This window comes from Podarcis tiliguerta (assembly GCF_965153285.1).
Source record: "Podarcis tiliguerta genome assembly, chromosome: 3".
Lineage (NCBI taxonomy): Eukaryota > Metazoa > Chordata > Lepidosauria > Squamata > Lacertidae > Podarcis > Podarcis tiliguerta.
The window spans coordinates 51665409-51690140 of NC_139536.1; the positions used below are offsets into that span (position 1 = coordinate 51665409).

The 24732-nt window shown below is 43.1% G+C and overlaps 2 protein-coding genes across 4 annotated transcripts in view; one reads left to right on the top strand and one right to left on the bottom strand.

Annotated features, from left to right (window-relative positions):
* IGF2R (insulin like growth factor 2 receptor) overlaps positions 1–24732 on the bottom strand; it is a 65801-nt gene that overhangs the window by 18580 nt on the left and 22489 nt on the right. Inside the window, exons 12-34 of the mRNA XM_083433941.1 lie at positions 23195–23335; positions 22889–23035; positions 22092–22229; positions 21104–21245; positions 19974–20151; positions 19283–19398; positions 18673–18826; positions 17918–18094; positions 17248–17349; positions 15645–15746; positions 15349–15514; positions 14292–14462; positions 13080–13223; positions 11845–12023; positions 10066–10153; positions 9424–9642; positions 8261–8394; positions 7075–7172; positions 6479–6615; positions 3880–4070; positions 3234–3360; positions 1958–2083; positions 921–1192 (exon numbers count right to left, since the gene is read on the bottom strand). Of these exons, the coding sequence (XP_083290067.1) occupies positions 921–1192; positions 1958–2083; positions 3234–3360; positions 3880–4070; positions 6479–6615; positions 7075–7172; positions 8261–8394; positions 9424–9642; positions 10066–10153; positions 11845–12023; positions 13080–13223; positions 14292–14462; positions 15349–15514; positions 15645–15746; positions 17248–17349; positions 17918–18094; positions 18673–18826; positions 19283–19398; positions 19974–20151; positions 21104–21245; positions 22092–22229; positions 22889–23035; positions 23195–23335 (3449 nt within the window). The remainder of the gene's footprint in view (positions 1–920; positions 1193–1957; positions 2084–3233; positions 3361–3879; positions 4071–6478; positions 6616–7074; positions 7173–8260; positions 8395–9423; positions 9643–10065; positions 10154–11844; positions 12024–13079; positions 13224–14291; positions 14463–15348; positions 15515–15644; positions 15747–17247; positions 17350–17917; positions 18095–18672; positions 18827–19282; positions 19399–19973; positions 20152–21103; positions 21246–22091; positions 22230–22888; positions 23036–23194; positions 23336–24732) is intronic.
* LOC310674659 (proto-oncogene Mas-like) overlaps positions 5409–24732 on the top strand; it is a 56029-nt gene continuing 36705 nt past the window's right edge. The window contains exons 1-2 of one of the 3 annotated variants that reach the window (XR_014509685.1): positions 5409–6131; positions 10527–10540. The gene's annotated coding sequence lies outside the window, so the exon portion shown is untranslated. Of the gene's footprint in view, positions 6132–8735; positions 9172–10526; positions 10541–24732 lie in introns of those variants that run through there. The other 2 variants (XR_014509686.1, XM_083434234.1) reach the window with 2 other exon arrangements.

Genomic DNA, 24732 nt, shown 5'->3' on the forward strand with positions numbered 1-24732 from the left:
TACTTCTCCAGCAGAGGTCACTTCTGTCTTGGTCCTGGATACACTTGATTGAAAGCAAATACCAGTGAAATGACACATGTTCCTGGGCTGAGCCATAGGAACAAGAAGATCAACTTTGCAGTTTATTTATTGGTCAAGGCAATAACAGCTAAAGGCCTTGATTAGCCTCTCCCTTCTTGACATTTCTGCTTCACAGCAGTTGCTGATGCTTTGAGAGCACTGCTAAGTTGTCCAACACACAGTGATATATTAATCTCAATGGAAAAAGAGGTCTCCATTGACCTACCGTTGGGATTCTTCTTCTCTTGACCGTTACTCACAACACGGAGCTCTGGAATTGACATAATGCTACCCAGTGTCAAGGAACTGCACTGTGGGACTGTGAACTCCTTCACCCCCTCTTTCCTACTCCCTTGCATGCAAATTTGCTCTGCCCTCCATGCCTGGGGTGGAGGGGGGTTGTGACTGACCATTAATGATTTGGTTAAGTTTAATATGAATTCCGTTCCAGATATCCTGTGGATATCTACTGTTCCCTTAATCAAATGTAGAATTATGCCTGCACTGTACCAGAGTTATTGGCAAGAACTGCATTGTTTGGCAGGACTTTCAACTTCTCATCTGGCAACACAATTATACTGCCTCTGTTCTACTGTTACCTAAACAGAACACATCTATTCCTAAACAAAACAAAACCAAAAAGCCACCAGCTACCCCCTTCAACAAAAAAGAACAAGATACCACAAATTTTATGGATCTGAGAATTTTGTATTGCCTCCTCAAAAACACACAAAACCAACATCTGAAACTGGAGCATTTAAACGTGTGCCTTTTCAAGCTTAAAAATATTGCTTGCAGGTATTGTTGTTACTTTGACATTTTAGGTAACAGGAGCTTGATGAAATTGCCAATTCACTTACCGGACTCTCTTCTTCACAAGCTAAAGCCGTATGCCAAGAGAAATAATAGGCACATGCCGCCTCATCGAAGGAGACAAGGAAGGGCTGGCTACCTGGCCCAGCATCAGGCCTGCACACAAAGCTGAAATAGCTTGTATACTTCAGTTTAGGATTTGCAGGGCAGGGCTCTCCTCCGCTGTAGCTAAGTTTCAAAACTCCATCTTCATAAGTTAATGCTTTGGTCAGTCTTCCAGCACTGACTGGTTGCTGATGGCCACCAGTGACACAGACACCTATTAACAAGTTTAGAAGTGCAATGGGTGGGTTATGACGGAAGGAAGCTTGAGTTGAGCAGCTGCGCAATCCACTCCTTGGGCTGTTATATTTCAACAGAACTGAGAGGGGTTACATTAGTTACACCAAGTAGTTGAGAACTTTGAGGACTTCGCTCAGAAAAAGGAGGGTGTGAAAAGCACTCGTTCTTAGAACACTGGGTTAAAATTGTTTGTTGACTCACTAGGCAGCCTTAACACAGTCACTTGCGCTCAAGCTCAGTTCCCAATTTATAAAATGGGAAGAACTGTGACCTACATCCAGTTTGTGCAAGAAAATAATAGAATTCAATGTTAGCATTTTTAATTAGGTGAGATTAGATGATTCACTGGGCCACTTCCCACATGCTGCAGGGCATGATCCTGCACTTCCTCCTCTATGCACCCAGCATTTCCATCCTACCAACAGTGGCAGCAGCCATTCAAGTGTGCCTGCAAAATCCCAGTCTGTATAGGCCCAAATCCCAGTTGACATGCCAGATGAAGTGTGCAATCTGATCAAGAATCTTATACCCATATGCATGGAGAGCCAGTCACATTAGAGGTGGCACTGGTACACAGGGTAGGCAGGAAGGAGAGCAGTACAGGGGAAAAGCTATTTCCAATTAAAGTAGTAGAATTGCTGGTTGGATTTAGCCTGGTTATAAGTACAGGGACTGTTTCATGAGAACTCCACAGAACTTCCATGAGCTCCACTGAACACATTGCTGATATGTCCAGGCTTACCAACTCCACTGCCACAGGGACCTCTGGCTTCATCACACACACTCAGTCGCAATGTTCTCTGGTTCCTGTAATCAGGGACAGTATAACCATCCTGCCTCTTTAAAGAATTAAGGTCAAAGAGATGGCCTGCAAGAAAAGGGAGGGGGGGGGGAGAGGATAATTTAGCTTTTTAGCTTCCCTGCAGAGAGCAATTGAGATTTTTGTTTACCCAAGGAGTAGACCTTGGTGATACTTTAAATCACAAGATGACCATCAACTCAGATTGCTTTCAAAGGGGATTAGAGAAGTTCATGGAGGAAATTGTCCTTCTGACTATGTATTACCTCTAGGATTAGAATACCAGTTGTGGGGAAACACAAATTGGGTGAATGCTGCTATTGGGTATCCTTGTGCGCCCCTAGCTGGGCACTGTCAACCAGGATGCTGCACCATATGGGCCTTTGATCTGATAAAGCAGCACTCTTGTGTACTTAGACATACACTTAGGAATATGAACAGGCACATGACCCATACAGGTACATGCACCAGAGATATGTGATTGGTTGCAGCACCTTGCTGTGTGCATGCATACACACTAAAGGGAGGTTTACCCAGTGTTGCGTGTGAAGCGGCCCATAAAATGAGGTAGCAACCACTCTCCCTCGATTACAGACAATCCACAAATAAATGTGACATTATTGGTAGCTTATGTTGTTTGCCCTCACAAAAGGATTTGTGTGTTCTGTTTCATATAACCTTCTGTCCTATTGGTGGATATTTGGGCATCTTGTTTTTTCTTCCACAGAATAAATAGCTGTACCTTGTACAATTGCACTGTAGCCCCAATGCAACCTTCCACTTGCATTTTATGGGTGCATTCCCTGTGATAAAACAGGAATGACATTTACCTGCAAGATTCAGGAGTTAGGGAAGGGCTCTTGCTTTACATGGCTCAATCCCAGGCATAATCCTTAGCATATTCAGGTGGGGCTGGGAAAACTCCATCTGAAACCCTAGAGAGCTGCTGCCAGCCAGTGTTGACAATACTGAGCTGGATGGGCAGCCTGCCTGCCTCAGTATAAGGCAGCTTTCTATGTTCCACCAATGGACATGAGCAAGAACGAGTAACTATCACTAGGGTGTAGGAGGCTGCTCCCTTCAGATTAGCCTGGGATCTCCCAAGATGGTTATTTGAGAGTCCTAAGTCCACTATTGCTCTCTCCCATGGAAGAACGATTAGAGGTTGATTCCGGTTACAGCTACCCCAGCCAGGCCCACGTGTGTGTCAAAGGCTTACCTGTAAGAGGGTTGGATACTGTGCAATTGTTGTGCACGTTGGTTTTCAGAGGACACGCAGCAGCCGTGAACCATATAAAAGTATATTCACAATCCTCAATGGCTGTTATAAGTTCAGGCTTGGAATCCTGGACGAAAACGGATATCAAAAAGTCAACATCTGCAAAACTTCTGCGCTGGGGTACTGACAATATTTCTTGCAGCACACTTTACCCTTTTGGGGGGAGGCAGCTGGAATGTTGACCCCTGGTAGCAGCCTACCTTCCCTTCAGAAGATCTTAGCAAAGTTATTGTGGCCCAAAGACCCAAAAGTATAAATCCCCTTGGACATCCATCAGTTTAAGCTTCTGTTATAAAACCCTCATCACCACCCAAGATTAATCTGGACCACACACTGTTTGTTTCCTTTCCAGGGAACTACTCTGCGACGAGTTCCGCAGGGCAGCACAGTTACTGCCTCGTCCTGCCAAGTGTTTTGTTACCCACAGCTGCAGATTTGGGGGTAAATTTGTCATCTGCATGCTATCTAAGATTCCAATCCAATCCCATGGTACATTATTACCCCCAGGAACCTATGCAATGGCGCTTCACATGGGGGGGGGGGCGAGGAGAGACATAAAAAATCCAACCTACTTAGGCATACTTACAACTGCATTTTCGTCACACTTGAAGCGGATTATTGTAGACTTCTTCCTGATCTGGTCTGGACACTTCTCACCATTGATGTATTTAATAACAAAAATGCCATTTTGCCATTGGATTCCCTCAGACACCTCACCCAAGTTTATATACTTGGACCCATCCATTAGGCAGGCTGCAGAATCCGGTGAACAGAAATCTATGTTTGGCACCAGAAAAGAGGGTGGGGAAGAGAAAATAAAGGGTTTAGCGTTGCCTGGTAGCCTACCCCACATTCTCTGGGTGATGGTGTTTTGGCACAAATAACATATTCAAGAAATGCTACCAAAAAACTTTTTGAGTCGATTCAAGCACACGCTTCTGAGGTGGGTACACGACTTCAACTTACCATATTTTTTGCTCTATAAGACTCACTTTTTCCCTCCTAAAAAGTAAGGGGAAATGTGTGTGCGTCTTATGGAGTGAATGCTGGCTGCACAGCTATCCCAGAAGCCAGAACAGCAAGAGGGATTGCTGCTTTCACTGCGCAGCGATCCCTCTTGCTGTTCTGGCTTCTGAGATTCAGAATATTTTTTTTCTTGTTTTCCTCCTCCAAAAACTAGGTGCGTCTTGTGGTCTGGTGCGTCTTATAGAGCGAAAAGTACGGTAATTCAGGGAAAAGTTGAGGCTTCTGAATGGGCAAAGTCTATATTATTTTTCAGAAATTATTTCGACATTATTTTTCAGGACCACAATACCTCATGGACCACTTCTCCCAAAATGAACCACCCTGAGATCACCATCTGAGGCTCTTCTTTGTGTGCCTCCTCCATGAGAGGTCTGGACGGTAGCAACATGATAACAAGCCTTTTCTGCGATGGCTCCCCATTTGTGGAATGCTCTCCCCAGGAAAGTTCACCTGGCACCCTCATTACATATCTTTGGGCACCAGGCAAAAACGTTCCTCTTCTCCCAGGCTTTTGGCTAATTAAACTATCTATGGCCTTTAAAAGGGGGTGTGGGGGTGTTACTATGTTATGTATTTTTGTGTTTTTATATTGTAAACCACCCTGTGATCCTCGGATGAAGGGCATTATAGAAATTTAGTTAACAACAACAACAACAAACTTGCTGGTGTGCCAGCAAGGATTTGGCTCACTGGGTCAAATACCTCCCCACACAAAATTGAGACGGCATAGTTCCTGGGCAAAGAAACAACACATATAATTAGCTCTATGTGTCATTTCTATATATACTCAGAATCAGAAAGTCTAGTAATAAAATTTAGGTTATTACCTGCCATCTTAATAGTAAGATGTTTGGGGTGTGCCAGGGAAAAATACCTTATCACATTAACCTTCAGTTAAACAGGGAGGTATACAACATTACAGTGGTACCTCTAGTTACGGACTTGATCCGTTCCGGGGTGCCATTCGCACCCTGAAAAGTCCGCAAGTAGAGTGCCGCTTCTGCGCATGTGCGAAGTGCACAGAATGCTTCTGTGCATGCATGCATGGCGAACCCAGAAGTATACACTTCCGGGTTTGTCGTGTTCCAAGCCAAAAAGACGCAACATGAACCTAACGCAACACGAGTCATATTCAGAGCAGACCTATTGAAATAAATGGATCTATTCCCAAGTATGTCTTGGTTTGCTGTTATTCCCAAGATAGAACACATTCCACGACTATACAAAAATAAATACCAGGGTTAGGAAAAAACATTGCAAAGAGCAATAGGAATCAAGGACAGTGTGTTCACAATCATAGGTAGGAGCTGTTCCATTTACTACTCTTTTACCATGTAAAAAACCTATGTTCGCATTCACAGTGGGTTACAACAGTGCTTTTTAATCTCTTTTCCCACATCCAACTCATTGGACACCAATGTTCTCAGTTTCAAGGAAGCTATGTAGGTCATTCCTCCCTTGCTCCAGGGTAATTTTTAAGACAATGAGGCAGAACTGGTACACTGTTGCACAAACAGAGAATGCTAGGAGAAGAATCAGATTACAGGCTGCTTACAGCTTTCACTTAGCCTTAAATAGGACAGAGCAGGTTTCATAACACAGCTGCAGCCATAAAAGAGTGAAGACAGCATTCACCTGCCCTCTCTACATGGAGAAGCCCAATATGAGAAACAAGATGGAGCGGGTGCACAGTGGATTGTCTTCTTCATAACACTCCAGTTCCCAATATACAGCTTATCTTGCAAGCAACATCAAATTTTGCTATGCTTTTCACCTGGTGTCGAGGCAACAGACAGGATGCTTAGCTGTGAGGTAAGTGGGGATAAGTCTTCCCCCTCTCCTTAAGGGATCTTGGGGCTCCAGTCACTTTGCTACAGGATCCAACACTACTGCCACACACACGTTTGGGTAGCAGCAATGGGAAGAACTTGAAATGTCAGTGGGTGTGGCTTTCCGCCTTCTAACATTTAACCAGCAGGCCGTCAAGGCCATGCGCTTCTAGCAGCACATGGGTTTGCGTAAATGCCTTGCTATGGTGAAGTGGTCCCCAAAAGAGCTGTGCCTCCCTTCTTTCCCACCCTGCCTTTGTTCAATCCCTCTACTTGGCCCCACTCCTGCCTGCGGGCACACGCAGCCTGCGCTGTCTCTCCAGTTCTTACCCGTTCCTCGATGTGGCACCAAAGATTTACAGACGTTAATGTAGTATTTTTGAGTAGAGTTAGTCATTGAAATGGCTTCCCAGTTCTCCTTATGCCGTGTCAGAGAGGAGAGATCGTACGAGTTGCCGGTACTGTCTCTGCAACAGAACAAAGGACGTTTTACAGCAAAAAAGTTAACAGGAGACATCCAGCGGAGAAGCACATCAACAGCGTAAGGAGTGCCGAAAAGTGGCATCAAAATCCAAGCAAAATTTCCTGTCCTGCCACATAGCTTATCTAGCAAAACGACCACCATTCTTCTGTTAACTACTCTAGCCACACAAAAGCTTCTCAAGTATCTAGAGGTTCAGTATCTGAGAATCTGTACAACAAGATGGTCTTTTGACATACACCATCTCACCACCACCCACTTGTTAGTTGTTTCTCCTGATGGCTAGGGAACAAGAGTTCTCCCCCACTCTCCAAAAAAACCACACTGAATAGCTGCTTTAATGGCCTAGGTATCGCCATTTAACACAGACGGGACAGGAAGCCCTAAAGAAGGGATGGGGAGGAAATAAATTTATTGTTTTGACAGGCAGGTGAAGTCAACTTACTTATAGGAGCACTCGATAGACCTGGAAGGTGGGCAGGCAAGAGGAGTGTGCCACTCAAACAAATAGGTGCAATCCTCCATTTCCTTCAGAAACACTGGCTGAGAAAAGAAAGGTAAACCCCCCCACAACCCGTTACATACAGAAGGCGACAATACCAGTAGGGCTGAAAGCAGACAACCCTACTCCATCCGAGGTCTGGACTACGGATTATGCAAAACAGTAACCATCTGCAAAATGGAGCTTCTGCTCCAGTGCACCATCTACATCTACTGGGGAAATGCACTGTGGTCCTATTCATACAAAAGTTTAAAACAAGACCAAATGGATTTTAATCAGAAGGGTGAATTTGAAGTATTTTGGCTAACTTAAATAATGGATTCAAGCTCATCGCCTTGGCATGTGCTGCTTTCACACTTTATTTATTTGCTCAGCCATTTTTACCTTTTCTTTTTAAAAAACAAACTAATTTTGTTACTAACATATTTAGCTGTCCTAACGATATTTGGTTTTTCAGTACTTTTGGCCCAGCCTACTTACCTGGTTCACATGCTGCATATAAATAAGCTCAATGAGAGCAGAATGAGGGCCTACCTGTGCAATTATGATTGGTGCCACATAAAGTCAGTGGAGAGGGAAGGGCAATGGCCATTATGGAATGAACTTGCAGATATCAAGCTCTATGCACAAAGCTACATGGTGGATGTAGTGTTCATGCAGGGCCCATCAGGTGGGCTCAGGGGCTGGGCACGCCTGTGCAACCCTGATCTCCAACTGCACATATAGCCAGCAGGGGCAGAATGTAAATCTGGGAGATGTCTCAATGATTCGCAGTAGATCAGTAAGTTCCTGATTCCCAGTTGTTTAAAAATACCAGCACAAAAATGACTCCTTTTCCTCCTCTAAATTATACAGCTGAAATGAAGAAAGCTTGCCAGGGCCAGGGCAGGGAGGAGATAAAGAGTGGGGGTTTTTTGTGCATAGACGTATTGTGTCTCCACTCCAGTCTGGCAGGCAAAGTAAACTCCTAGGTTCAGACCATTTTTATTCAGACTATTCTTTTTCACCAGGCTCCGGAAGGTGGATCTCTAGATTCCAGTTAATTATAATAATTAAAAAAAATAGCCCATGCAGATCCTGCAAGGGGTTTTGACAATCACATCTGAGATTAACACCCAAGTCTGCTTACCTGTGAATTACTTTCAGGATCACAATAGAACAATATGGCTGTTGACCGCTGATATATCTTGTGGCATGTCTCCCCGTTGGTGTAGTTAATTTTGATTAATCCATTTTCGTATGTCAGCTTTGTAGTTTTCAAACCTGAACAGTGAATTATAAAGAGTATACTAACTGAAGGCATAGGAGTTTTGTACTGTAAACATTAGCCATATAGACTAAAGTTAATTCGGCCCAGTGGGTCCCCCAATGCTGCCTTATTTTGTCAACAGTCAGCTTGCAAAGCACACTAGGGAATGACAGCTCTAAAAAGAAAAGCTTAGACTCATCCCATTTCAGTATCTAGTTGTTTTTTTAATAGCAATTCCACCCCCACTGATGTTAAGATTGCAGATTTGTTGAAATTGGGGAGGGTGGGGGGGGGTATGCTGACCTGAGCATGACCTGGGACATGATCTTGGCCCTTTCCCATCTCCTCTTCCCAGTGTTCCCACTATCCAACCCAGTTTCCACTCAATATACTACAGAAATGCAATGACATCTCCAGAAGGGCTCTACAGGCAGCATGACTCAACACTCTGCGCATACACAATACCTAACTTGTTTTCAGCCTGCCCAACAAGAACATAAATAGAAGTCAAAACACATTATATAATAAAATGTATTCATATAAAAATAAAGGCGTACGTACACATGTACTTTATTTACACCCCACCCTGTGTGTTTAGTTACAGTATGCATACATGTGCATGTCTAGCGCCTGAGTGTGCATGTGTTCATACACAGAATCTGAGCACATAACCCCACAGTGGTGCATCTGATCAGAAATTGTGGTGGAAGTATGTGGAGGGAGGTGCCATCTCCAAACTCAACTGGGTTCTAGGTTATTTTACTAGTTCTCAACTGTGTACTTCAAGATTAAATGCTGTGGGAATAGCCCACAACAGCCATCACAGCTACATGATGACTTAGCTGGAAATCTCAGGAGCGTCAAGAGATATTCCTTCCACTAGATAGAAATACTAGACAAATGTGTGGATTTTAAAATAAAACTATTTAAGGTGGGCATTTGCTCTGGAAGTACACCTTGATGCTTCCTGCATCCTCCCCTCTGAAGCCAGGCAAACTTCCCCTGGTAAATCCAAGCCGCTACATCCCAGAATGACATCTTACCTGCTATTTTTTTAAAGCTGGGGTCTCGTTTCTTAATTTGACATGCCGACACAACATCTGCAGTTGTTCTTGGTTCTGTGCACTTCCCCGCTGTTAATCCATCACAGACTCTGAAGTAGTAGTCATATTCCTCAGTGCTCACTTTCACATCCTTCCCACGAAGCGGTGTCAGATCATACACATGACCATACCTTGGATCTTTTACTTGACAGTTCTCACCTTAAAAGAACACCAAACCCAGGGGAATGTTACTCGCATGCACACAAAGCCTTATTCCCAGGTCAACGCCTTGGTCCAAAGGTGGACCAGAGATAACATTTTCTGCAGATGAATTTGTGCATCTGTTCATTTCAGAACGTTGCAGTTATTTTCGGAAAGTTGTTTTGTATGAGAAAGGAGTCCATTTGCAAACTTTTGCAGAATCATTCCATAACAAAAGCTACATATGATTTTCTTATTTTCTACTCAAAATGCTTTGCAAGTTAAGATCAGCTGTGCCATGTATCTGGAATCTCAGTAGATAGATAATTTAAGGCCATCTGAATTGTCTTATTTCTTCTTGCATTCCAATTATGTACTACTTTTTTGCCAAGAGTTTTACACACATTAGTTAAATAATTTTATTTAACTACAAATACTTACCCTCAACCCTGTGCACAGGACAAGCTGCTACTGTTCTCCAAAGAAACACAAACTCACAGTCGTCTTCATGTTGAAACACTGGTGATCCCTAAGTAAAAAGGAGTTTGTTGTCAGCTTTAGACATGAAGTGTAACCAGGACTCAAACTGATCCAAATTCCTTGTGGTGAGAAAACATGTGAATCTTAGATACTTGCTACTCACTGATCTGTTCAGGGTTATTTTATATACCTGTTATGCAGAAAATCAGCCTGGACAAAAGTATATTGCATAATTAAGCCTGAAGTGCCACTGAAGGGTCTTTTTCAAGCTGCTGGCACAACTTTAGGCAAGAACTCAACATGGCCCACACTTCAAGCATCACATATTGTTTGCCTACACAGAGGGATTTCCATGTAGAAAGTTGTAACCTGTTGTTGTTGTTGTTGCTGCTGCTGTTGTTGTTGTTGTTAACTGTTACAAGAATTTATATGCCACCTTTCATTTTAAGAAAAAATGCCAAGGTGGCTGGCACGAAATGAAAGTACTTGCTTCCATGTGGAAACAGCAGACTTTTGAACTTGGCACAAGGCACTGCAATATTGATGCAATCTTTTCAGTTGTACCACACAAAGCGGATTACACAGAAATGTTTTAAGGAGAAATTACCACTAGATTGTAGAACAGCGGACATAAGCCATGAGAGAGAAGAATCCCTTTTGAAAGCAAAATCTGTCTTCTTCTCAGAGCAAGATGGTTCTTGAGCAGGTAGCAGTTGGGGGAGTGAAAGGCTGCCTTAGCTGGAATATGAGGAGCCAGATGATGGCACCACATGTACATGTGTCCCACATACTCACAGCTTTCAGAGGGGTCTACCTGGGACTATGTTAATTCACCATAACGATTTGAAAGTTCAGAACGTCACAAAAAATGAGAGAGTTGTTGCTTGCTCAGGAAACTGGAGCACAAGAATGAATACTGCAACTCATTCGCAATACTGAGGTGTGCTTCTCAAGTAAATGTACATTCCATGTCAATATTATGAGGGTCCTTGAAGTCCACTATGTAAATAAGCTGCTATATGCTTTGCAAATAGAAGCAAGCTTGATTAGCTACTCTGGAGAGCTCAGCTGCTTCCTATCTCATAACAAAATAATGTTGCTAGTTCTAAGCATTTGAATTCTCTCCAGATGGGGGAAAAGAAAGAAGAGAACACAGTGGTACCTCAGGTTGCATACGCTTCATCTTACAGACTCCGCTAACCCAGAAATAGTGCTTCAGGTTAAGAACTTTGCTTCAGGATGAGAACAAAAATCGTGCTCCGGTGGTGTGGCGGCAGCGGGAGGCCCCATTATCTAAAGTGGTGCTTCAGGTTAAGAACAGTTTCAGGTTTAGAACAGACCTCCGGAACGAATAAAGCACTTAACCCGAGGTACCACTGTATGATCAAATGTTAGTGGCAAGTTACAAGGGTCCCTATGCCACACCTTGTTTGTCAGGATGAGCAGCAATCACTTCAAAATGACCATCTGGGCAGCAAAGGATGCAGCTATGTGGCAGCTTTGCATGTGGTACTCACTCACTCACTCACTTGAAGAGCTACTGGTCCTTTCAGGCTGGAAGTGGGGGAAGGACCCTGGCAGTGCATGTAAACACACCTCCAGAGCTGCACAGGCACAATGGAAGGGGGAACTGCAGCTACGCAGGCAAGCCCTTCAATAAGCTTGCAAGGTTGCTAAAGGAAGTCAAGTTTTTTTACATCCAGACTATTCGGCATCAATAGACAGACCCAAAAAACTTACCATACTTTGATCACACTGGAAGATGATCCGCGTTGAGTACTGCCTGTTACCTTTGCACGTGTCCCCACTTGAGTACACGATACTGAGGGACCCATCAGCGGCAGCCTGAGGACGCATGTGAATCATGCCAAGACTCTGACCTTTGTCCGCGTATTTCACACAAGATCCAATTATACCACCTGCAGCCAAAAGGAACACTTAAACATGTGCTTTTAAACTCCACTAAAAACTTGCATTGATCTCTTTTAAAAAAAGGGCAGAAGTAATTCATAGCAGTTTTCATTTTAAGAGTATTGAAGCCAGCAGTGCCTGGGCTGACCACCAGTTGCACTTGGGGATCCTGTGAGTGGAGCTCCACCCATGGGATGCTCCCATGAAGATCAGTAGAAGGGACTCTGCAACTGATTCTTTCCCCCTAAAGCCCCTGAAAAACAGTTTCAAAGAGTTCAGGCACAATCATTGTAGTGGGAGTCTCTACTGGATCAAAGTCCCTTCTGTGAATGGAAGCAGGTACTACTCAAAGAAGGTCAACTCTGGATATAACCCGGTGTAAGTCAATGAGTTACTGAAATGGGAATATTTTCCCTCAAAGTTATTAAAAACCATTACTTTGTAATCAATTTCTTTTCCGTAAAAATAAGTTGCCGTAAAAGCTCTATCTCTGCCTTTTTGTTAACAGCTTAAGGGTGCTTGTCCTGGCCATAAAGCTCACCAGCGTGGCATTTTCACATAAGATTCCTGAAACTAAAGGTCATTTCCAACTGTTCTTCCCTAGTAAAATATAAATTCAAAGTTAAATACAACACGAGCAGGAAAATAAGATAAATTGCATGCATCCTGCGTGCTTCCCCATAACATGCCACAGCACCCTACACGTAGCAGGGACTATCTCCCCATCTATCAAAAGGCTCAGAAACTGTTCACCTGGATTTCACCAACCCTCTCTCAGTGGCAAGTTAAAGTGCAAGGACTGCCTTTATTAGAGTTGGCTGGTGGATGTCTGAATAATTTGAATGTCAAGCTTCTCTAAGTATTCAAGTGTATCACCGAAGCTACCCAGAGGGGCTATGACAGCTCTGCTGCGCAGTATCAGGAAAAACTATCCAAAGAGGTGAAGCAGACAGAGACTGCCAGGAGTGAGGAAGTCAGAGAAGAAGAAGGGGAATTGAGGTGGTGGGATATAGCCTGTTGCACTGACAGCCCCTCAGTTCCCATAAACCAAGTCTAATGCTTACCAGGGCACCCTGGTATGGGGGGAAGGCGCTTGCAAACACTTAGAAAGAAAGTTCTTCCTTTTGCATCTTTTGATGTATCCAGGGCAACCCAAGGCTCACTTGCTCTGCTTAAGTCACTCAGGTCATACTCATTACCAGCTGAATCTGAAAAATAGTAATGCCAGAAACCACAAAATGCTTAATTAAGCTAAGTCTACAATATTCAGTTGACTCCAGTTTAAAGGATTACAGTAATCCAAGCCAGGCAGCCAAGATAGCAAAATGCTGTGTGATCATGTAAAAACCAAGAAGTAAAAAGCAAAGACAGGCTCAACAGCTAAAATCACAATGAGGCACAGAGAAGGGGACTGACCAGAACCGAATGCCTTGACTTGTGGGAGTGGAAGAGCTTCTGCCAGCATAAAATCCAAAATGGAGGGTAGAAGGCAGCTTACACAAGGCAGATAAAAAAGGAGAGGAGAAACAGAATACTCAACATCTCCAAAACATACTGAAAACCTGAACGCTCAACATGTGTTGCCATAAACATTCTTCAAGGGCACTTACTGAGAAGAGATCCCCCCCAACTCTTTAAAGAGAAATGTTGGTTTAGTAGGGCGGAAACCCCCTTTTGGGCAAGTGCCCCTGAGGAAGGTTCGTATCAACACCTGTTAGGTACTCCATTTTGTATCAGAAAAATAGTTTCACTGCATTTTTTTATAGAGGTTGCCTCTTTATGTTTGCTGTGCTAGGGTAAAGCAACCATTGAGACAACTCAACGTCACAATCACTATGCTATTAAGCACAAAAACAAAACCTTTGGCTGGAGCAGCCAACGGATTTCATTTAGAGTGGAATGCCTTAACTTTCAGTGAGTTAATGGTAGTCAAACACTTCAGGTGTTCTAAGGCAAATGCTTTTCAAAGCAGCCCAGTTTTAAGCCAGGGAAAGGTAAAATCAGCTTTTGTGGGGGAAATACTAAATATGGTTTCTGTGGGCGAGTAGTATGTGGCAGGGGGAATACAGATTTCTCTACGCTCTGTGTTCTTTAACAGTCTCCCATCCACCCAAAGTGCATCCTAAGGGGAAAGGAAACTATGAGCATGTTGGAAACAAGTCATAGCACTTGCTGGAGAGAAGAGGGAAGGAAACATGCCACCTGCAGGACATCTCTACCACTGAAGCAGATTCGAGTGACCTTTCCAATGAATTTCCCTACATTCATTTACTTACCAGTAACTTGACAATCAACTGGAGAAGGTGGGCAGGCTAAGGCCGTGTGAAACTCAAAGAAAGTATTATAAATTCTACGTGCAGAGTTAATCTCTTCATGCACAAATCTGAGTTGTCCGGGGTAGGAGGATTGATTGCAGATAAAGGTCACAGTGAAAGTGTCATTGATTCCTAAGGAGCGGAAATAAAAACACCAAGAAGTATAAAGTAAACCCACATGAGTTATTTGACAAAAAAAGGTCAGAGCTCCAACTATCTGCCTTTTTCAGAATTTTGCGTCTACTGAAAATTCACCAGTTTGACGGGAAGGCCGATGATGTTGCTGCACTTTGCTTGAATTCACAAAGGGATGTTTTCACTCTGTGACAAACCCAGCTGACAGGAACCAAAGAGAGAACCTTCCCACTTAACACCTCCTAAACCGATTTTCCTGAACTAAAGAAGATGTCAAGCATTGCCTTTAGGCTGTGTATTCAATTTAGTAAGCCCAAGGGTCCTATTTGACTGGGTGCTTGCTTTGCCCTCGTCAGAGCCCTCCTGCAAACACATCACTAAACGGGAAGCCTGAACACGGCTTGGTCTCCATTGCTCAAGGGAATGTTGCCTATTCCTCAGCCTCAGTGGGCCCCTTCCATCTCCCTGTGTGAAATGCGAAGATGCTGGTGGGACAGTGAACACATATGCTGTGTCAAAGATTTGCTGTAAAATTGCTACCCTTGGTTTTATGCAGCTTCTGATCTTACTCCATTATCTTGATTCCTTTAAGAAACTATCTTTGATGAGAATCCTGGCATTGATGATAGAGCTGATTTGAACACAGGCTCACCCAATGTCTAGCTGCTTTGCCTAAATTACTGCTTGAAGTGAGAGGTCTAGCTCTACCATCTTAAAGGTATCATACATCAGGAAATCTACATGCCCTGATTTAGGAAACCCAATTGAGTAGCCACAGCTCTACCTGGGCTTGTGTTGCATGAAGGACCTCTCTCAGCTGCCCCTACTTGCAAGGAGGGTGGAAGCAAGTGGCTCTTTGTAACAGATAGCAAGGCAACTTTACCTGTGTATTTAAGAGACAGTTCTCCTTCGGTAGACAGCTGAAGAGTTTTGTTCAGTTTCACCAAACGAATGTGTTTCAGATCTTCTGTTTCACATCCACCAATTGAGTCATCAGCTGGCTGGCTACTGTTAACTGCACATTCCTCTGCTGGTCCACAAATGTTTAGCTAAGAGATTCAACATATAATATAATATCTGAGATGCCATAGAATTACTAACTTGCAGCAAAAAACAAAAGGCGTGAACTCAAAGGACATGAAGTATTGTGTTTGGAAAAGAAAAGAAAAGAAACATTACCATGTAGGACTTCCCAATTCCAATGGCTATGTATTTTTTTTCTGAAGCCAACGGTTCCAGGTTAAACACAAAGTCACTGTTGGGATCTTTTACAGTGCAGCTCTGTAGAAAACAAAACCATTTATCAAGAGGAGAGAAAAAGATATGATAGACCAATGGGTATCAAGCAAAAGATCAGAACTTAGTTCGAGGACGATTATGGTGCCCACATATACCAATTCCTTTTACAGCTCTATCATCAGAAACAGCGCACTGTTAAGTCACACCCAGCTAACCTTCCATTTAATTGTACAGTTGTACCTTGGTTCTTGAACGGAATCCATTCCGGAAGTCCGTTCTGACTTCTGAAAATGTTCAAAAACCAAGGCACAACTTCTGATTGGCTGCAGGAGCTTCTTTTTTTTTTAATAATAATTTTATTAAGTACAAATTAAAAAAACATACATATTCACAGCAAAAGAAAATACAAAAGAAAGAGAAGAAGAAGAAGAAGAGTTTGGATTTGATATCCCGCCTTTCACTCCCCTTCAGGAGTCTCAAAGCAGCTAACATTCTCCTTTCCCTTCCTCCCCCACAACAAACACTCTGTGTGGTGAGTGGGGCTGAGAGACTTCACTGAAGTGTGACTGGCCCAAGGTCACCCAGCAGCTGCATGTGGAGGAGTGGAGACGCGAACCCGGTTCCCCAGATTACGAGACTACCGCTCTTAACCACTACACCACACTGGCTATACATCTAACCAAGGAAAAACAATTAGAGAAAGTTTTGTCTCTTTTCATATTTACAGTTATTTATACCTTTATAAAATGCTGTTTACAATAAAGCAGTGAAATGAAAGATAAGATATCGAGGGAAAAGAAAAAAAGAACAAAGAAAGAATAAAGAAGTTGGGAGCTTCTTGCACTCAACTGGAAGCCGCAGAAGCTGCGTCGGAAGTTTGGCTTCCAAAAAACGTTCGCAAACCAGAACACTCGCTTCTGGGTTTGCGGCGTTAGGGTGCCAAAACACAAGGTGTTTGAGAACCAAGGTACGACTGTACTTTCTATGTCTCACACTTCTCACTACAACCATGGGAGGTCAAATAAAAGCTACCCAACGATGCTTAAGAACTGGGTTTAACAGTTTTGCTTCCAATTAAACCTGCATTTCTTTAGGGACACTTAGAAGCTAGTATCCTGCATTTCTCCCAAGGATGCTGTGTGAAATAGAAGAAGGGAGAGCCCCTGTTAAGACCCTTTGCAAGTAGGCTTTGAGTCGATCAGAAATTTGCTTATCGTAGATCTCAAGCAGCCTCTGCTTCACCTTTCCCCAGTTGAAGGCCTCCTCCCTGGTGGGCTGAGGGTAATGGCAAGGTGAAGGGAGGTGGGTACCTTTTTGTAAGAACTTGAGCCAGTGCTCACAAAGACCTTTGAGCTTTTTCAAGTGCTTGACTCAAGGGCTTACAAGAATGCAATAGTTCTTAGGTTAAGCTTTGGGGTGCTCATGCATCTTTGCCTCAAGCAGACATGAACAGCACTGGGTTGTAAAGATGCCTGCTTACCTATTCATATGGCACATGGGTAAAACCCCCACAAATGTCCACCATGTGTTTTCTGCCACTCACCTGAGCATCCCCTGCTGCAGTTGTGACTGGACAAGCAGCTTCTGTTTCCCACAGGAAAACTGCAACACATTCTTTCATCTCAATGAACCTTGGGCTACTACTCTGAAAATACAAGTTGTCAGAAAGTTATGGCAAGGAATGCATACAAGCAGCCTGGCTTCAAGAGCACCATAGGGATACATTCCAAGTGTGCTGCAAATTTTTGGTCCAATAATTTGGGCGGGTCGGATTTCAGGTTCTTTGCTTGTAAAGCAAATGTGATCATTTTATTGCAAAGCATTAGAAATTTTCCCAAGAATAATTTATCCTTTCCCCCATCCAACATACACCAAGAAAAAAAAAAGTGGTAATCAGCAAGTCACAGCCTAACACAAGGATAGCAATTTCCGGGGGGGGGGGGGGGGGATGAAACAGATTCTTTATCAGTTGCACTGGGCAGCCTTTAAAATCATGCTTCAACTGCCTGCATAGATGAGTGGCTTTTACGCCATTTTGAAACAGCTAAGCAATTGGGCACTAGTAAGATCATTCTGCATTTCATAACAAAGGATATTCAAGGGAGACTTGAGTATTTATCCACAAATGCTCTGTGCTCTTACATAATGGTGGTCTAATCAGATAACATTATGACACCACACTGAGAGGAGAAGCAAGCTAGCTGGAAACTTACGAGAGTGGCCTTGGAGCAGACAAGATGGACGAGGCTTGTGAAAGGCTCACTCTTACCCTCCGCCGTGATGCACAAAGAGCCACCGGTATAATTTAGGAGGATTTTGCCAGGGCCTTCAACCACAGGTTCTTGTTGGGCAATCCCCACATTACTGATGGAAACCTCAAGCGAACCACTCTGAAATTAGAAAAAAGAACATCATTCTGAAGCAAAATAATTATATGATGAATTCGGGAACATATGCAGTCATGCTATGAAGAGCGCCTGCTGGACTGACAAGAGAAATCCAAAATCTAACTAGGCAGTGGCAGGAGTGGTGGTGCGGTATGGCCACCATTATATCCACAGCCCATGCTGGCTAGGGTGGAATCTGGGCGGAAGCAAAAGCCTGCTCCTTTCTACCCCAAACCTGGAATTGAAACAGCAATTGGGCCTGACTCAGATCCAATGCTGTCAAGTGAAGGCTGTAGGGCAAGCTCAGGATCTCCCTGCTCAACCCTGTTTATGGGCTATGTGCAGGCTCCTGCTGGTGGGAAGCCAACAGGCTACAATTCAACCCAGCTGCACTTATGCAGTCAGAACTAGGAGCCCCGTGCTGTCCTGGACTGGGTGAGGGGAGACCTCTGCCCCATTCAATCCTCTCTCACCAGCACAGCAGATGGGGGCTTCGACTGCATAAATTAGATACAAAAGGGAAGCGCAGAAGGCAGGCCAAATAAAAGAGTGAAGAGGAACTCTACTGATACAATGCTCACCTTGCTGTACGTCATTTCACAGACAGATGCCCGCCTGTCACAGCCTGAGATGGGGTTCAAAGGTCGGCAGACATTTATGTAGTATATTTTGCGTGGACCCTGCTCAGAATTGTCCACTGCCTGCCAATTATCCCTGTCTGCAGACAAGGATAAACTGGAAAATGTGCAAAACAAAAATATTGAGTTTGGATACATCAATTTGTATTTTAACTTATTTTTAACAAGTTATTATCAATGACGCAGAATTTCTTCATTCATCTCATTGCAACGATATGCTAAAAAGTAACTGAATTATACTGATCAGTTTTAGAGCACAAAATGAGGAAAGCAAGAATATATATATACACACACACACACACATATTCAGGAATACCAATTACTTTATAACAATAACTACAAATGGACAATCTTTGTGAGTAATATGTCCACTCCCTCTTTCCTTCTTTATGATCCATTTGTTCGAAAATTTTGCAACACAGCAGCAACATTGCTGATCTTATCCGTGACAATGTTAAGTATGAAATGTACGTTTTGTGCTTTGGTCAGGAAGAACTTGCCAGCTGAGCATTTCCACCCCGACTTTACATTCACCAAATTTTGTTTTGCTTACCGTGAAAGATCATATTGCTTCATGGTTTGTGGATCTGTGACAACACATTCTGTGGGTATTTCTGGGCAGGCATATTGAGTATACCACCTAAAGTTGTAAGTGAAGTTGTCTTCTGCCTAGATTACCATAATCATATATACACAAAACAAAGAAGTTAAAACTGCAAAAGGTAACAATAGAGCTCTTTCTTATGCTGAATCTGCCATTTTTAATTTCAAAGTGGTATGATTCTGCTGTCACACATGGAAGCTTAACTTTTACTGTCAGAAAGTCCACTCAAATCTATGCTGATATATCCAAATGTACAACATCAGCTGGCAACGTTCTCTAACACACACTTTTCATACCTGCCCCTGTGTATAGAGCTCCTTCTCACTACAGGGATGCAAGCCCTCTGCACAAGACCACTGAAATGACTGCTTTACTGGAAAACTTTTAATGCAGAGCTGTGCAAGTACCCTTAAGGCTAAAATCTATTATGGAAGTCTCCAAGAACTATCTGTAGATATTAAGCAATCCTCTTGCTGCTACTAATCATCCCATAAAGGAAGATCTAAAAAAGCAGTGTGTGTCATACCTCTGAACTGGCTTTCCCTCTCCCCTTAGGAGAGTTTAACTTCTCATTATGTTAAACTATTGGGGACTTAACTAAGGATGTGATGCACAAGAATTATCCATAACTGGCACTCACTTGATATTCAGGTAAACCTGCGCCTGCACCACGATCACACAGGAAGGTAATATGGGTAGACCGTTGCATGTGCTTCTCGTTGTTGTACGGTGTGCCATTTCGATAGTTCAACTGAATCATTCCATCATAATAGGAGAGCTCAGAACTGGGCAACCCCAGACTCCATGTGTCCTTACCACTAAAAATATACATTAACAGAACTTCATATAGGTTTCCTTTAGGGATGCAAATACCCAAGTACCAATGCGTTTGAATTGCAAAAGCTAATATAATGCCCTAAAGGATACATGCAGTGTCTGACAGTCCAACCTTACGGCTCATCTTTGGCCCACTGTATGAAGGCAGGAATGCCTGCTGCTATTTGCACCAGTGCTCTCTACTCAAAGCCAATTTACTGTTTGCATACTGGACCATTGCCTACATTCTTCATGACGGTACTGGAGACTCCAACTGGCTATGCAACAGCAGTTCATTGGACTGGGTTCTTGGAACCATTTCCCACCTAACATAAAACCCACCAGCAAAAACCAACCATTCTGGTTGACACAGGTACAACTTAAGGCATGCTATCGTCTATACAAATAGTACCTAGATGATGTGCATACCATTGAGATTATACGTTTGAAGGGAAGTGCTAACTTATGCACATTCTAAGGTAAAATATTATCTATAGCTATACTCCAGTTGATCAGACTTAAAATATGATAACCCGGTTCCAGAATGTGAATCAAGTAAATCTGTGTGCCCAATAAAGCTTTTATACTTGTATTCCTTCCATAGAAGTATCCCCATCCAAACACCATCCTGCGGCGTTTGTCCACAGCCAGCTTTCCGGGTCCTGGGGCCAGCATGACTAAACTGCTTCTGGCGCAAAGAAACACCAGAGTACATAGAAACGTCGTTTATCTTCCAGCCGCAGCGGTACCTATGTATCTACTTGCACTGGTGTGCTTTCGAACTGCTAGGTTGGCAGCAGCTGGGACAGAGCAATGGGAGCTCACCCCATCGCGGGGATTCAGACTGCTGACCTTCTGATCAGCAAGCCCAAGAGCCTCAGTGGTTTAGACCACAGTGCCACCTGTGTTCCTCAGTACACACATAGAGCAGGAGAAGGCATAAACAACACTTACTTTTTCTTCACTTGACATGCCGCAGACTGTGACGCACACAACTGGTTTGACACGTTGCCACAAATACTGATGTAGAAAGTATAGTCACTTGTGTTTGCCGAGTAAGTGTGATGCATCAAAGGTGATAAGTCAAAAGAGAACCCTAAGCAGAAATGAATGAAAATCATTTGTTCACCACAAAAGTTTTAAAGACTGAGAGGTAAGATGGGCAAACATGATTTAATAGACTCCATGTGCTACCTTATAACAGTTGCCCATAAATGATTCTAACACTCAAGTTTCACAAAGTATACACCCCGCACCCCCACAACACTTATGGCAGTATGCATGCTTAAGGACACAAAACACCATGTTTTCAATTTTCATTGCACTAGTGCAGTTGGATTTAAGAAAATACCAATATAATGTTGCATTTTCAAGATTCTGTCACTGGATATGCACCAGCAACTTGTCATATACCTTCTGTTCTAGAAAACAAAATGTACTAATTTTTAAGGGATAAATTATGTTTAATACATAAGATACAACAGCATTTGATTGTTTTACTTAAACTTTATGCTACATTTGACTTAACTCTTTCAAGGCAGCTTACAATAAAAACACAGAAACAGAACAAAAATTCTCATGAGTAGGATTCTGGGAGTTCAGCAATAGAGGCAGCCCATCGTAAAATATAAATCTAGGCCAGCAACAAAAACAGACTAAGTTTTTTGTATGGAAAAAAACCCACACCAAAACTTCTGGCAAAAGCCAGTATTAAATCCTTTCCAGAAGGCCTCTGGCAGAGCACGACAGGCAATGAATTCTGAAGTTGTAGGATTCAGATTTGTTTTGTTTTTTTAAGAGATGGAAACAGCTCTATTCCTGCTACTTTGAGACACGTGATGCTAGATGAAAAGAGGGAGTTGAACTAGAAGCTGGAAATTGTGACACAGACTGAAATCCCATGCCCCAGTTGCCGCTTTACCATTTTCAACAGGTTACTCACCTGCTTGAGAGTCGGAGACTCTGCACTGGTCACCTTTTGTTTGAGACAGGACACAGGCAGCAGCAGTGTGCCATTCGAACTCATACAGGCACCCGTCGTACCCAGAACTAATCAAAACAGGAGCACTTTCCAGGTCACCTGGGAAGATACAGATAATTATTAAACTGAACCACCAAATACACACTTCATTTTTCAAGAGGCCAGTACTTGATCAGATACACAGATTAGTTACTGAAGCAAGCCAGAAGAGTCATTTTTGCATGTCCTTACACCCCCTCCCCAATTTAAAAAAGGGTGCAGGTACCATGGGGGATCTGCATGTATAGCAGGCACAGGGAACCTCAGGCCAGAAGGCTAAATGTACCCCTCCAGGTCCCCCTCCTGCCCCTTGAGACTCTTCCCCCTAACCACACCCCAGCCCAACATCCCTCACTGGTCTTCCCCCATACCCGCCTTTAGTGTTTTTGCCCTGCTGGAACGTGTGCCTGAACAGGAAGAGAGAGTGTGGTGAGTGAGAGAGAGAGAGAGAGAGAGTGTGTGTGTGTGTGTGTGTGTAGAAACTAGCCTACCATACAAAGGTAAATTTTACATTTGTTGTTTTGGCCACTTTTGCCTCTGGCCCCATTCACCACTGGCATGCTGCCTCCAAATGTTGCCCAGCAAGAAAAATGTGACCCTCAGGCTGAAAATGTAGCCTGTCCCTGACTTATGGACCTTACCACCACTGCCTTCATGCGGGTTAGCGGCTTGAGACTGCATCCCCAGACCTTGGCTTTAATAAAAGCCAGAGTACTCACCTGGCTTGCATATGAGGAGTATCTTTGTTTCAATTGTCTTTTTTGGTCGACACTCATCGCCACCCGAATAGTAAAGCTGGATATTCTCTCCAACTTTTGTGGGAGCAGACATAAACGTCCCTAGGTTTTTTGTGCTGTTGTCTTCACCTAAAAAGAGCCACACACCAAACAAGAAATACAGATACTTGTTTTAGCGAGCAATCCAATGTATGTCCTTTGAAGGAATTACTATTTTATACAGCATTGTATTCAACTGTTGAATGTGGTTCTTTTAACGTGGGGAGCTCATACATGGATGTTACTCACCAACTGAGCAAACAGATGCCTCTTCTGAACAGTTCACTGCCCCTCCTTTCTGAAGTACTTGGTGACAGACGTTTATGAAAAAACGTTTCTTTTCTGTTTCCACAGGGTTACCGTCTACAGCTTCCCAATTCTGCTCTAACTCTAAAATTAAGAAATTGCATTTTAGATGAACATTCCTCTAAAAACCATATTATGTGTAGTGTTAAAATTACAGATCATTCCCCATCCCCTATCCAACCAACGAATGGCCATGTAGAAACTCAACTGCAGGTCAAACCACATATTACTTCTAATATGTAGAGTTAGAAACCACATTGGGTTTTTAATTTATTTACTTCGTAGCAAGCACAGCCTCCTGCATTTTCATCAGGGGGCTGAAGCATGCAGGGAGGAAGGGTTCCCAGAATGCAGTCCCAATTAAAATCTCTCTCCACACACACACACACACAGCGATTAGCCTTAAGGGAAGGTTGCCATTGGCACCGATGCAGGTCTTTTTTCCTAAAGGCCAGCTGCTGCATTCTAATTTTCATCAGAACTTTGACTGGGAAAGAAAGGGTTAAGCCCCTCCCACTCCACACACACACACACACACACACACACACACACACACACTACAGTCCTGTTGAAAAGTTCTCCTTTCTCCATGCTTGCAATGGGGCAGGTTTTTTTTTTGGGGGGGGGGGGGTTAAGCCTGGTGTACTTGCAAGTCACAAACTAAAAAACCTAGTATCTAGTTTAGGCCCCATTACACTTACATTTTGAACAATTATGGGTTAGTCTTTGTTAGTCTTTTCTTGCAGTTAGTTCTTTGAACACAGTAGATTAGAGAGATTTATATCATGTATGACTTATACTCATGTTAAAACCCACCAAGAAGATTTAGTTTTTGCAGTAACTTGCTAATGCTAGGTGCAAGCAGGACAACTGGAAAAGGAGCCCAGGCAAGACTGACAGTGAAAATCTGACAGACCTTTTGACCTGGTATCAGGAATGCTGACTGATGGTGTTACAACCCATATTCTGTTTGTGGAAGGCTCTCCCCAGGGAAACACGCCAGGCAACTTGACACTTTCTGGGGGCCAACCTAAGTCATTTTTATTTACTCAGTCTTTTGGTGGTTAATTTAGCCTCTAGTGTGATGCTCATCTTTTAGTGGGGTAGGACTTGTCCTCCTCGTTGCATTGTTGGATGAGCATTTTAGGAATTTTGAATAGTAACCCATTTTATATTTGGCTTTTAATCAATTTTATCTCTTTGTATAAAGCAACTAACGAATGCTATAAACACCACAACACCGCCAATGGAAATAATACAATTTATAGAGCTACTGAAACTGGGGTTTATATAAAATGCTACAAAAATTATACACAGGCTATTGTAAAACCATTAAAGCATAAGTAAAAATCATGTGCTTATAACTGAGGGGATGAAAGTCACCCAGGAAAAAAAGGTCCGAGAAGCATTAGTGTTCCTTGTAAGCTGGTTAGGGGTTTTGCGGTGCTTCTGAGCCCATTTGGGTGCCTGCAAAGACAGGC